The sequence below is a fragment of the Paroedura picta genome, chromosome 13, assembly GCF_049243985.1.
Source record: "Paroedura picta isolate Pp20150507F chromosome 13, Ppicta_v3.0, whole genome shotgun sequence".
NCBI classification, from domain to species: domain Eukaryota; kingdom Metazoa; phylum Chordata; class Lepidosauria; order Squamata; family Gekkonidae; genus Paroedura; species Paroedura picta.
Genome location: NC_135381.1, coordinates 17,154,912 through 17,168,005, shown reverse-complemented (window position 1 = coordinate 17,168,005; position 13,094 = coordinate 17,154,912). Strand labels below are relative to the sequence as shown.

At 42.3% G+C, this 13,094-nt stretch overlaps 2 protein-coding genes across 3 annotated transcripts in view; one reads left to right on the top strand and one right to left on the bottom strand.

The window, feature by feature from the left end:
• Window positions 1-13,094, top strand: part of RSPH14 (radial spoke head 14 homolog) — a 67,610-nt gene that overhangs the window by 28,442 nt on the left and 26,074 nt on the right. The gene's annotated exons all lie outside the window — the stretch shown is intronic.
• Window positions 1-13,094, bottom strand: part of GNAZ (G protein subunit alpha z) — a 45,938-nt gene that overhangs the window by 22,834 nt on the left and 10,010 nt on the right. For both annotated transcript variants that reach the window (XM_077308849.1, XM_077308848.1), the window contains one exon: window positions 529-1,838. In XM_077308849.1, the coding sequence (XP_077164964.1) occupies window positions 529-1,251 (723 nt within the window). In that variant the 5' untranslated portion in view covers window positions 1,252-1,838. The remainder of the gene's footprint in view (window positions 1-528; window positions 1,839-13,094) is intronic.

Sequence of the window (13,094 nt, the reverse complement as noted above, 5' to 3'; positions counted from 1 at the left end):
TTTTGAAGCCAGGCATCTTAAAACAGGACAAAGTGTTAACAGTTTTTGAAATTTTGAAAATCACCTTTTAAGATGTGGGTTTTGAAAATGCTTTATAGAGATTTTCCTCCAATATATATTAGGTCACAATTGTTATAACAGAAATCTTACTATTTCATTTAAAGTGATTATCAAATCCCTGACAGCTACAAATGATGTCAGTTGTGGTGCAAACTTTGGCCATCTCTGCTGAGCTTCAGGAGAAACAGAAAGGCTTCAGTCAGTAGTAATGTGAGTTCTACTCTCTTCCATTAACATAACAAAAAAACACTGGTCAGAGCAACTAACCGGGATTTGTAACTCCTATCTTCTGTCACCGAGACTGAGGAGGGAAAGCCCCAATGGTAGTTGGGAATTAGACCTTTCCTTATTAAGCACTCAAAACAGAAGCAAGCAGTTAACTTATCCTGAATCTATAGTCACTGTCAACGTACAAGCAGTAGAACTCTCTAAACCAGCAAAGGGGGGGAAAAAAGAATATGGACTCACTGTTTGGTTATCTTCATACAGCTTCAAGTCATATCCACTCAGCTCCACGCAGAAAATTATTGCTGTAACCCCCTCAAAACAATGGATCCATTTTTTGCGCTCAGACCTCTGCCCACCCACATCCACCATTTTGAAAGTCAGCTCTTTGAAGGTAAACTTATTTTCCACAATCCCCGTAGTCATGTCCCGAGAGCGCAGAATATCTTCAACTGTAGGAATATAGTCCAATGCAGCAATCCTTTCCAGGTCATTCAAGTAATAGGCAGCATTGTCCTCTAGGTGGTATTCATTGGAACGACAAAAGCACTCTTGCACACCCGGGTCAGCCCAGAGCCTTTTCATGACACCAAGCAGCTCCGGTGTGATCTCACCTTTACTTTCAGCCGGGCCTGTCAAGGCAAAAAGCTGCACTGCATCATAGGCTCTGTCGGGATTGTGAAACTCAATCTTAAGGGTGGCCAGAGCCCGAATGATGCGTGTGAGGGAGTCAATGGCGTTATAGATAATCAGGGGCTTGTACTCCTTGCAGGCCTCTAAATTAAAGCCACCACTGTGGATAATTTTCATCTGCTTGACAATGGTGCTCTTCCCAGAATTACTTGTGCCAAGAAGTAAGAGTTTGATCTCGCGTCGTTGCCGCTGGCTCTCAGAGCGCAGGTGGCGGTCAATCCTTCGGGACCGCCGCGCTGCCTCTTTCTCCTCAGAGCTTTGCCTACATCCCATGGTACAGAAGAGCCTAGGAAAAGGGGGGATTTTGAGATTTATTTCTTTTTGTCCTTTTGACCTCTGTCTCCCTCTCTCTGTCTGCAAAAAGGAGCTGTGGTATCTTAATGCATGTACCAAGTGTAGCTTCTGGGAGCAGGAATTTTATTTTATTTTTTTAAATAACACTGTCTAACATATGCTTTGCCCCAGTGGACCTGTACTGTTTCAGTCCCAGAAGGGTTGCAAAGCTATTTGTAACAACCACAAACAGACAATAGATCTCATGGCACTCCCTCTTTCCAACAGTAAATAGTTGTACATTTCTGCTAAGAATTAGACCCTTCCCTTCCCCACAGGGTGGTCAAATCTGCCAAATACTTCTTGCTCTCCTGCATAATTCCACTGCTCTCCTGCTGTGCAAATGTCAAGAGCTGCACTGGCTTCTGAAGTGTTTCAGTTTCCCTTATATTTCCCAGGTAGTGTGGTGACGCCTTCAGGTGCAGCTGAAGCTCCAGTCAGGTGTGGTGCTGTGTTTATTCGGCTTTCCCTTGACACTCAGCTGTTCAAGCTGGTCCAGCCTGGATCTGTGAATCTGCATTCACAACCTGTTAAGACAGTGAAAGGAGGAGAGAATACATGAATTCAGTTGGGAGATACGGTTTTTCTGATGTGAGCCTTGCATACTATTTGTGCTGCTGAACATTGTACTATTTATTTATTTATTTATTTTTATTTTTATTTATCATACTTATATACCGCCCTCCCCGGAGGCTCAGGGTGGTTTACATCATAACAGAGAACAATACATAAAACAGTCTGTAACATGTATAACTGATAACTAATAATTGTAACCAAAATAACAGCACAATATAATGGTATAACAATATAGTACTACAAACAGGTCCAGGGCTTATTGATGGGATTCTGAGGGGGGTGGTTTATTGATTGAATTCTGAGGGGGGGTGGGGGGGAGCAGGGGCCCTTGGTCGCTGTTGATTACGTCTGGTCTCAGCCAAATGCCTGGTGGAGGAGCTCCTTTTTGCAGGCCCTGCGGAACTGTTTAAGCTCCGTCAGGGCCCTGATCTCTTCTGGGAGCTCGTTCCACCAGGTAGGGGCCAGAACAGAGAATGCTCGACAACCTAGTTGGGAAGTGCTAAGTGGAAAGCAAGAAATCTTGGTATGCCAAACAAATGAGGGGCCCTGGAAAATATGTCCTTAGAACATTAGGAAATCAAGTCCTCTTGTCTTTCTAGTCTGCTGTTCTTACCCAAGCCCAACACGAAAGCAAACAGTGCTGCTAAGCTGATTGTCAGTGCTCCTCTGGCAGCAAGAAGTGATGACAATCCCTCTCCTGCCGTTTTCATAAAACTAGAGGACATAATTGTTCTACAACTTGCTTACCGGCTCTTTCAGTTACATCCTGTACCTAGCATTGTAAACCATTTGTGTGATTGTTCTGCATGTGTTCTTGTACTTGATTTTACTTTCTTCCTTTTTTTTTTTGTAAACAGTGGATAATAATTTTCAATTACACAAATATTGATCTTTGCGGAATCCATGATCCCCACTCTTGTTCTTTTATTGAGCAAGACACTCTAGCTCAATTCCACTTAACTGATTCAGTGATAAAGTAGATCCATAATCCCTCAGTGCTTGTCTCTAACTGAAATTATGCCTAAGTATATACGCCTGCTTTTGTTTTCATGTATCCCATGTGACTCCTGCCCCATTTATTTCCCCCCTTCAACCTCTTGACTCCCCACTATGGAAATGTAGATAGTAAAAACTATTGAGCAAGATTCTGCATAATAATCTGTTACGGTTATAAAATATAATAAGCATATCATGTCTTGTTGGATATGTCTAAAAATATACCCTTACGTAACTTCATAAATTTCTGAAGTTCACAGAAATGCCAACTGCATAGTCTAAAGCAGTGGTCCCCAATCTTTTTATCACTGGGGACTGGTCAACGCTTGACAATTTTACTGAGGCCTGGGGGGGGGGGTAGACTTTTGCCGAGGGATGTCGCCGCCTGAGCCCCTGCTCCACTTGCTTTCCTGCCTGCGCCCCCGACTTCCCGCCGCTCGCTGGAGGGTGCTGCCAGCAGCAGCTGCGCAGTGCCACACTGAGGGGGAGCCCCAGCCATGGCGGTCACTGGAGAGCACCAAAGGTGAACCAGCGGCAGAGTGGCAGGGCAGCCCCCAAGGCAGCAGCTGGGGAGGAGGACGAGGAGGAGCCGCGGCCTGGTGCTGACTGATCCACGGACCGGTCTCCGGACCGGGGGTTGGGGACCACTAAAGGTTGAAAAAGGCTGGATTAGAGGGAAGCAATTCTATTTTACCCCTTAATGTATAGTAACTTTCTGCTTTGAAACACTTATTTCAAAATGGTCTAAAACCCAACAAAACACTGATGAACATACTGTAATAATCTCTGCTCCCACATGTACCAATAGTTTGTCATTCATTTGTGTTTTAGATTCTAGCAATATTTTTGGCCCTTATTGGTTATTCAACATTTCTTGCTGCTATTGCTAATTCATGTCCTGACCTGGATAGCCCAGGCTAGCCCGCTTTTGTCAAATTTCAGAGGCTAAGCTGAGTTTGTCTTGACTTGTATTTGGATGGGAGAACACCAGGTTTGTGACAGAGAAGTGGCGAACCATCTCTGAACATCTGTCTTGAAAATGGTAGCCATAAATCAGCGGTGACAAAATTATACTTTCCACCACGCTACTTATTAATACATTGCCTTTCTAGCTAAAATCCAAAATTGGTTGAATTTTATGTAATCTTTTAAAAAATTGAAAGTTTTAATACTCAAACATGTTGCTAGGAGTGCAATTAAACATCTTAAAGCATTGACCAAGAAAGTATATCACAAAACCTGCAAATGCGGCCTAATTCACAGAGTTTCCAGCAGGGCCAGTGTAAGGAAGGTTTAGGGGAGTCCCCTTCAAGCCTTCATGGCTCTTCCCGATTGCAGAGAGCAAATAAACACACTGAGACTCGGATGGTTGAAAAAAGGAAAGAATCTATTTTTAAAAAATCACTCCAGAGTTACATAAAACCAGAGAATCAATACAGAGACGCTGTGCAACAGAAAGCAAAGGCAGACCCTGTCTAATCCTGTCCCCACCCCCTAAAGCTGGGAGACGGTTGAGGTTTAGGCTAGTTGTTGCTCTCTTTGAAGGTACCTTTTGCACTGGCAGAATCCCACCCAATGGAAATCAGGATCTGCGAGAAGGAGGCTCCCCTCTGAGGAGCCGTTTCCATTGTTATCTATAAAACCAACAAAGATTTATTCAGGGCATGAGCTTTTGAGTGCAAGCACTCTTCATCAGACTATGAACTCTTTACATCAGGCATAGTTAACCTGTGGTCCTCCAGATGTCCATGGACTACAATTCCCATAAGCCCCTATCAGCAAATGCTGGCAGGGACTCATGGGAATTGTAGTCCATTGACAGCTGGAGGACCACAGGTTGGCTACCCCTGCTTTACATGACAGGGAATATACAGCAAATATATATTCTGTTACATCACTAGATTGATGTACACCAGTCTACTGATATAACAGAACTGATTTTTTCTATATATTCCCTGTCATGTAAGGAGTTCATAGTCTGAGGAAGAGTGCCTGCACTCGAAAGCTCATGTCCTGAATAAATCCTTGTTGGTCTTAAAGGTGCTACTGGACTCTGATTTTATTGTACTACTTCAGACCAAGACGGCTACCCATTTGAATCCATTTTTATCTAGTGAGGCCTCTTTGAATTGCAGAAGTTGTGTTGTCCTGACCATTTGGCCCAGTGTTATTTTGCTGTGACCCGCACAGGAAGAGATTCAGCAGTTAGATGTCATCACAGATCCTTTCAGGAGAAGGCTTGAGTTAGTGTCATGGTGTGCTTGTGTTGGGGAAATCAGATGAGAGCTAGCCAGTTGAGTTAGTGTCTCAGTGTTTGTGTTGGGGACCTAGAGGTGAGCTAGCCTGTCCTCACAGCCAGCCAGGGACCAAAACCCAAACCTTTTGGGCAGACATCACTGGAAAGGCAACACTAAACTTTCCTGGAGTCATCTTTTCTAAAGAAGGGATGAGAAATGCCCATTTTCTTATTACTTGCTCTTTGCAGTCATAAACTAATCAGCAAAAAAGTTCCATATTGAAAAGGTGCCACACAGTGTTTTCTTCCAGAGATGCTCTTTTACCTGCTGCTATCACAGAAGCTAGTTTCTCTAGTCCCTGAGCCAATCCTTGTGTTCCTCAAGAGCTTGCAAAGGTCCAGACAGTGACAGTGCCCAGATAACTGGATTAGATCAAGCCAATGTCTTTAATCTATAGAAACTAATCCGTCAATGGCACAAGTTCATTGCTTAATCCTTCCAATCCCATATATAAATTGGTTGCAATCTGCTTTAGAGTTGTCATGTTGTGCTATTGCCCACTGATGGAGCCTGGTAAGAGTTTATCTGCACAGGGTAAACTAATATATTGTAAATTCCAGATCTGCAACATCCCCATCATTATAATTTTAAAGACATTTTCTATAAAATACTGTAGTCCTTTCTTCAAACCTTTTTAATTTCAAATTTCATAACTGATGTATTTCATAACTATATTATTAATTTCATCATTATAGTTGGCCATTTGTACATACTAGCCCAAATTTAAAAGAAATTCTATTATATACCTCACAAAGGTATATAATACTCACTCTTATGCTGCTTTCACATGCAAGGGATAATGCAACAATAATTTGCAACTGAGTTTTCTGGTTTCATACATTGCTACAGTGCATCAAAAGTGCTCTATCCAACATGTGTGAAAGGAGCCTTGTGTGTGAGATAGAGGCATCAAATTTACATCATAACTGCTGGTGCCCCTCCTCAAAAAACCTCCCAAGTTTGAAAACGATTGGACCAGGGAGTCCTATTCTGTTTTCCAAAGGAGATTCCCCCATACTCCATTGTTTCCAAAGGAGGGGGGAAAGATTTAAACTTTAAAGGATTCCTTTAACATTTAAGTGCCTTTTGCAAACTGCAGTGATGCAAGTGAACTCCAAAGGCATTTAAAGGGCTTACAGTTTCTTTAAATGCTTTCTCCAAGCTGCAAGTTCATTCAAAAGGCATCTATGGGGATTGAGAGCCCATTGTATGCACTTTCACTGCTGCTACCCTGAAAAATCCTGCTATCCTGAAAAATATTACAAGAAATTTTTGGATCAGCCATTTCAACCCAAAAATCTGGCTGAATTAATATCCAAAAATAATACCGATAAGGTACTTTTTTGGATATTTTTTCAGCAAAATCCACACCCATAATACATATTAAAACTAAATCACATAATAAATTAAAATCTGTTAAATACAACCATATAATTTAAAAAGAGATTTTAAGGAAATTAAATTCACATCCTACTTCGGAGTGGTGAGAAGTTCCAGGGGCTGGCATTTATGGCATTTTTGTAGTATTTGCTTCTGTTACAAATATATAAATAGAGCACGCCTAAAAGACAACAGCTTCACCACCCCACATCACATTCCATAAGACTGAGATCCTGCACCCAAGTTCTAGCAGTGACTCTGATTCTGTCTTCCAGAATCTGAACCACACTGTTTTTAACCCTGCTCTTCTAAGTGCTGATGGGGCCCAGAGCCACCTCCTAACATTTAGGCCCACCAATGAAACATCCACAATAGTTAGGACACATTATAATTTGTCTTATAATTTGTCTTATAATCAGAAGCCAAGCTTGTAACAATACACAAACCAATATCAATACGAGGGAACTAAACTTATAAGGAAATAAGGTGCAATGAGGCTGAACTGTGAACGGTTGGGCTATAGCTCTTGATGAAAGAGACAGACTGGCTGGAAACTTGAGTTGCTATGTCGTTGCGGCTTCACTTCCATGCCAGGTACCTCCAAATGGAAATTTCAGTTGGAAGAAAAGGGGCAGCTGTGCAGAGGACAATACACATAAACACCTGTGATCAAACAGCAAGCACTCAACCAGAGTCTACAGCAGGGGTTGTCAAACTGCGGCCCTCCAGATGTCCGTGGACTACAATTCCCATGAGCCCCTGCCAGCATTTTTTAAAATATGTATTAAAAATTTAACTTCCACTCATTCAGGAAACCCTTCCAGGGCCATCCAGAAACCCCAGGGTTTCACAAAACCGCGGTTGAGAAAGCCTGCTCTAGATGTCTTTAAAAGGAAAAAGGATTCTGGGCATCAGGAAGGAAAAAGGGCATCAGAGATGGAGGCACCAAAAGACACTTAATGGGGCAGGTTGCAGCTCCAAATGGTTACCCAGCATCTCTAACCAGCTTGCTTTACTCACTCCCCGATTTTCCCTGCTAGATCCACTGTGCCAGACTCCACTCCCGCCCTCCAACAGCAAACAGGGAAACAGCAGCTGACTTGGCTTGCTTTTCCCTGACACACCCCTACCTAGAAGGGAGAAAGGAAGAGCAGGCAGACACCAGCTCTGCCACATTCTCTCCCTCCAGCTTCACAGTGGGTTTAGGGTTCAGAGTGCACCTGGGTCATGATGGGTACATGCATATACCTTTGTGGGGGCAGGGGCCACAAGTAGCTGCCACAGGATGCCAAAATTCCTTGGCCCTTCCCTGAATATGAACAGAAACTAAACCAAAATGTTTTGACAATAGAAGTCTCCCAGTTTGCAAAATGATTAAGCAAGACCCAAAGTGACTTCATACACAGGAATGTACAGTGGGACATAATAAACAAATTTTAAGCTATGCATTCTGCACTGGTTTTTGCCTGAGAAAGCAAGTTCCATCAGATGATCCCTCATCACCTTCCAAGAGAGTAGCTGAGATGATGGCAGCTTCACCCTCAGTAAGGATTCGACAGGATCAGCACAAGAAGAAAGAGAGTAAAGTCCTCGGAAGGCAACACTTTCCTCCACTTTCCAGAGACTCAAGGAAGAGATTCACACAACTCAGGACCAACAATCTCTCCTTCAGATATAGGTCTCATATAAATATCTCAGAGGGTCCCAGGACAAGACTGGGACATGTGAACACAGCATACTAAACCCTTAAAGAGCTATAACACAAGGTCCTTGGGGTAATAAAACCATTTCCACAATCACTGCTCCTATAATGAATGCAATTACACATTACTCATGATAGAGAGAGGCATCGTCACCACAGTCAACAGACACGTCATTTCAGATTGCGAAGGGACCTGGAGATCTAAATGGTTCAACAGGTTCGGCTAAGGCTACCCTTAGCCCAGATGGCTAACACAAGGCCGAATAACAGAAAAATACAATAAAATCACAGACTATAAAAACATTCAGTACACAAAACACTATAAAACAAATGTGTATGAGCATTAAAGGTCCCACCCAACATTCAAACGCACATGCAATACCATGGATGGGAGTTTCCCATCACATAGGTTCCACAATAAACTCCACAGTCCATATGCGCACTTGGAACTCCCAAGTCCCTTGAAAACTAGACTAATGAACATTCAGCAATGTGGCTCAACTCATATACCACCTTGAATTCTGGGTCTCTGTTATTAATAGGTGAACTCCTTGGGCCAGATTTTTACAGCTCATGTTGAAGAATGTTCATGGGACATTCTATGTTCTTATTAATTTCACGCCTGTTCTAAACTGGGCCCCTTTGCCACTGATAGCACAATAGGGCCTGACCGACCTCACCACTATCAACCCCTGTTGCAATTTGCAAGCCTTCCCTACCTGCCTCCAGTTCTCAAATTTTGCTATCAATAGATGCGACTCCACAAAATGGCAACAGCTTCTGTGTCTCTATCATGAGGTATTCACTTACTACGAGTGCTCCTTACTGCCCTCTAGGCTCTATAAAGTAAGTTTGGGGAAAGGGAACTGTAGTAAAGGCTTGCATAAAATATGTCCAAAAGAAGACATGTCAGTTTAGGTCTGAATTCCAGAGGTCTAGACCAGGTTCAAAATGAGCTTGTATTAATAACATTTGGTGTCCACATCCCAGAAAGCCAAACTCCACTGCTACACAAATTGAGTTATTTGCATGTGTGAACTCAGTCAGTGCAAACTTAAATGGACTTCGAGGAATGGTAGAGGACAGGAAGGCCTGGAGGATCATTGTCCATGGGGTCGCGATGGGTCGGACACGACTTTGCACCTAACAACAACTACACTCAGGGATAGGTAAAATGTCCCACAAACAATCCACGTTGATCAGCCCAGAAACTGACTTCAAATGGGTAGCCGTGTTGGTCTGAAGTAGCACAACAAAATTAGAGTCCAGAAGCACCTTTAAGACCAACAAAGATTTATTCAAGGCATGAGCTTTCGAGTGCAAGCACACTTCCTCAGACTATTAATCTGTCCATTAATTTGTGTAGAGACCTCTATAGAGAACAGAGTGTATGGACTGGGGGGGGGGGGTAAACCTTTTCTTTCACACAGACAGCCCCCCAATCTCAAACAACTCCTCACCCACAACAATGCAGCATCAAATGGGAACATTGACACTGGTACTAGAGCTTGCAACAAACCCAGATGCCAACTTTGCTGCCCCATACACTCCAATGCCACAATTACTGGACCTAACAACATCACCTACACCATCAAAGGCTTATACACATGCTCATCTTCCAACATTGTATATGCCATCAAATGCCAACAATACCCCTCTGTTCATAGGGCAAACAGGTCAAACCCTCCACCAAAGAATAAATGGACAGAGGTCTGATATCAAAAACCACAGAACTGAAAAACCTGTAGGGGAACACCTCAAATTTCCAGGACATTCCATAAGGGACCTGAAAGCTGTTTTATTGCAAAAGAACTTCAAGAATAGGCTAGAAAGGGAGATTGTAGAAATGCAAGTTATTACAACGGTCAAAACTATGACATACCCTGGACTCAACAAGGACATAGGGTTTTTTTTTATCTCACTACGCATTTCTCACATTTTATTTTATTTGGGGCAATGTGACTGTAATTTGAGGTTAGTGATATGTAATGGAATTTGGAGTTTAATTCCCTGGTCTCAGGAGAGCAGCATTTCACTTGCAGGAATGTTTCACACTTGGATGGAGACAGATGGGCCCAGCAGCAAATGGTGGGGTGGGAGCTGTTGATCACTGACAAACAGTTTTATTTCTCCTATGTTTTTGTGAACTACAACTGAATTCGAGGGTACTCATTGGCTGTTTTGGCATAGAATTATCATATGGCTGTACTTGGATGTTGTGACACAGTTTACTAATTTAACAGAATTAACTTTTGCTTTATATTCCCACTGTCATGATGGTAGTTCATAGTCTGATGAAGAGTGTTTGCACTCAAAAGTTCACACCTTGAATAAATCTTTGTTGGTCTTAAAGGTGCTACTGACACTGATTTTGTTGTGCCTCATGGCAGTGATGGCAGAGGAGACAGTGGGTAAGCAGTCATTGACCATTGTTCCTCCTGAAGCATCCAAAACAAATGCCCCACGGTGTTGGCAAAACTACTGGTGCTTGGCTCTGTTGCTCCAGGTCGCCAACAACCCCACAAGGACAGTCTGGGTAAATTAAATGGCCAGGTCAACTCTGCCTGCTGTGAAATATATCAATCTAACATTGTCTTCACAGATTTCCTGCCCAGTTTTTAAGTTCCTCTTTCCTTCACACAGTTTCGTAACGGTGGCACCTGTGACACATTATGATTCTCCACCTTTAAAGATGCCAGGTTGCACTGTTAGAAATCTCTTTACAGCTAGGTTTAAAAGCCACACCATTCATCCGTTGCTTTTCTTCCAAATAGTATTTCCCAAGACTAAAAAATGAGAGTGTGAACTAAGCAGATGGTTGCTGTAAATAAAACTGAAAGCAATGAAATGCTTCCCAATGTAGATGTTCTTACACAAGATTCACAGACTGCATTGATTCAGTTAGTTGAAATGCTACATATTACACAGGAGACTTGGAAATGACTACAGCTGAGTGTAGTCTTCAATTAGAATGTTATAATTTTGTTTAAGCAAGGGGGCAGGTATGTGCATAGCACATACGTGTGTGGTATACTATTACTCTAGCAGAAGCACTAGGACAGGAGAGAGCTCTTACAACAAAATTGTAAATATATTGAGCATGCTGCCACAAGAAAGGCTAAGATTCACACTTGAAAGGTCTCATGCAGTTATGTAAGTTCTGTACTTAACAGCCATTTGGCTTTCAAGGTCATGGTCACTCTGTGAGAAAAAGTCTTCTCCAACTCAATGGAACTTGTTTCCATCTTGAACTTTTGTGATATTCTTATTGGAAGTGATTATTTTTGTATGTTACTCTGAGAATATTATTGGCTAGGGATAAAAAAAAATGTACTGATGTTTTCAGAATGGGTACCAATCCCAGGAATAAGTGATCTCTTTATGGGGTAACATCAACCAATCTAGACACCTATATGCTCAGAATTTGAATAATATTTTATTTTATCATGCATCACTTCCTGCTTATTTCCATCTCTTCCTATTCTGTGGCCATACCGGGTAGCTTAGTTATCCTTCATCTGGACTGTCCAGTTTAGGAGTCTTGACCCTAGAGAGGAGCCATGAGATACAAAGAATTCTTTCAACAGGAAAATTTATGGAAATACATGATATTTTAAAATTCAACCAATAAAAAACCAGAGCACACTAATAATGTTTTTCATTTAACTTCTAGCCTGATAAACAGGTTGGGTTGATTGTACATCTATACCTGCAAGTAGCCATCTCTGTTACTATTAATTTCAAAGGTCTGGGAACTTTTATAAGTTTTCTTATCTGTTGCTGCCTTTAAAAATTTCTCTAAATTTAGCAAGGGCCTGTAACAGCCTTTCTCAACCTTTTTACTGTTGAGAAACCCCTGAAACATTCTTCAGGCTTCCAGAAACCCCAGGGTTTCATTAAATGCCTGTTGAGAAAGCCTGGCCTATGCATACATCAGCAAGTTGTGTTGAAACACCAAATCCCACCAAAGGAACAAAGAAGACGCATAGAGTCCACTGATTTTAATAAATGGTCCACATCCTCATTACAACAATGCAACATAAAACAGAACTGTACACACAAACTGTGACAACTAGAAGGGAAGCAGTTAACAATTAATTTGATACTCAGTGATAAATAGAAATAGGAAGTGAAACAAGGGATGCTGATACCCACTTACGACATGAAGTGCACATGTGTCATTAACACATGACTGCTCCCCAACACCAGGTCAGGACTGTCGGCAGTTATACCTGCTCTGTCCCAGAAGGTTCGATGTCCCCTCAGAGGCCCAGAGGTCAGCAACCTGAGCTGGAAACTTCAAGTGCAGCAAGCAGAATGCACTGCTCCATTGACCAGGGAACAGCAGCAAACTGGGCTCAGAGTGTCAATCCCAGAAAATCTGGAGGCTCAATTCAAGCTAGTTGCATATCAGTCTGACATCCCTACTATTAGTTATATTTTTGCTGCACCCATCCATCAAGGACCTCAGGCTCTCCTTTGATCCATTATTCCATGAGCACAATCTAGCAAAATCAGTTAGCCTAACAGAGTTTATGGCTCAAGGTCACTCAGTAAGATTTGTAGAGGAGTGGGGCTCATATCATTCTAACCTTCAAGTCCTCACCACGGCACCTGCCAGTATATTTTCGGATGCCTGCTTGCTTCTTGGGGATAACATTCAAAGTGTCTTTAATGGAACAAGTAAAATAAATAAAATCAGGGAGCTTTGAGTCACTCCCTAACAGCTGGTTTCTGACTAGCAAAACACTGAACTGAATTCATCTCAAGCAGACATGGCACAGCTGTCTGCTCTTGGCTTGGCCATAAACATAGTCTTTCTTTTGTCTTGG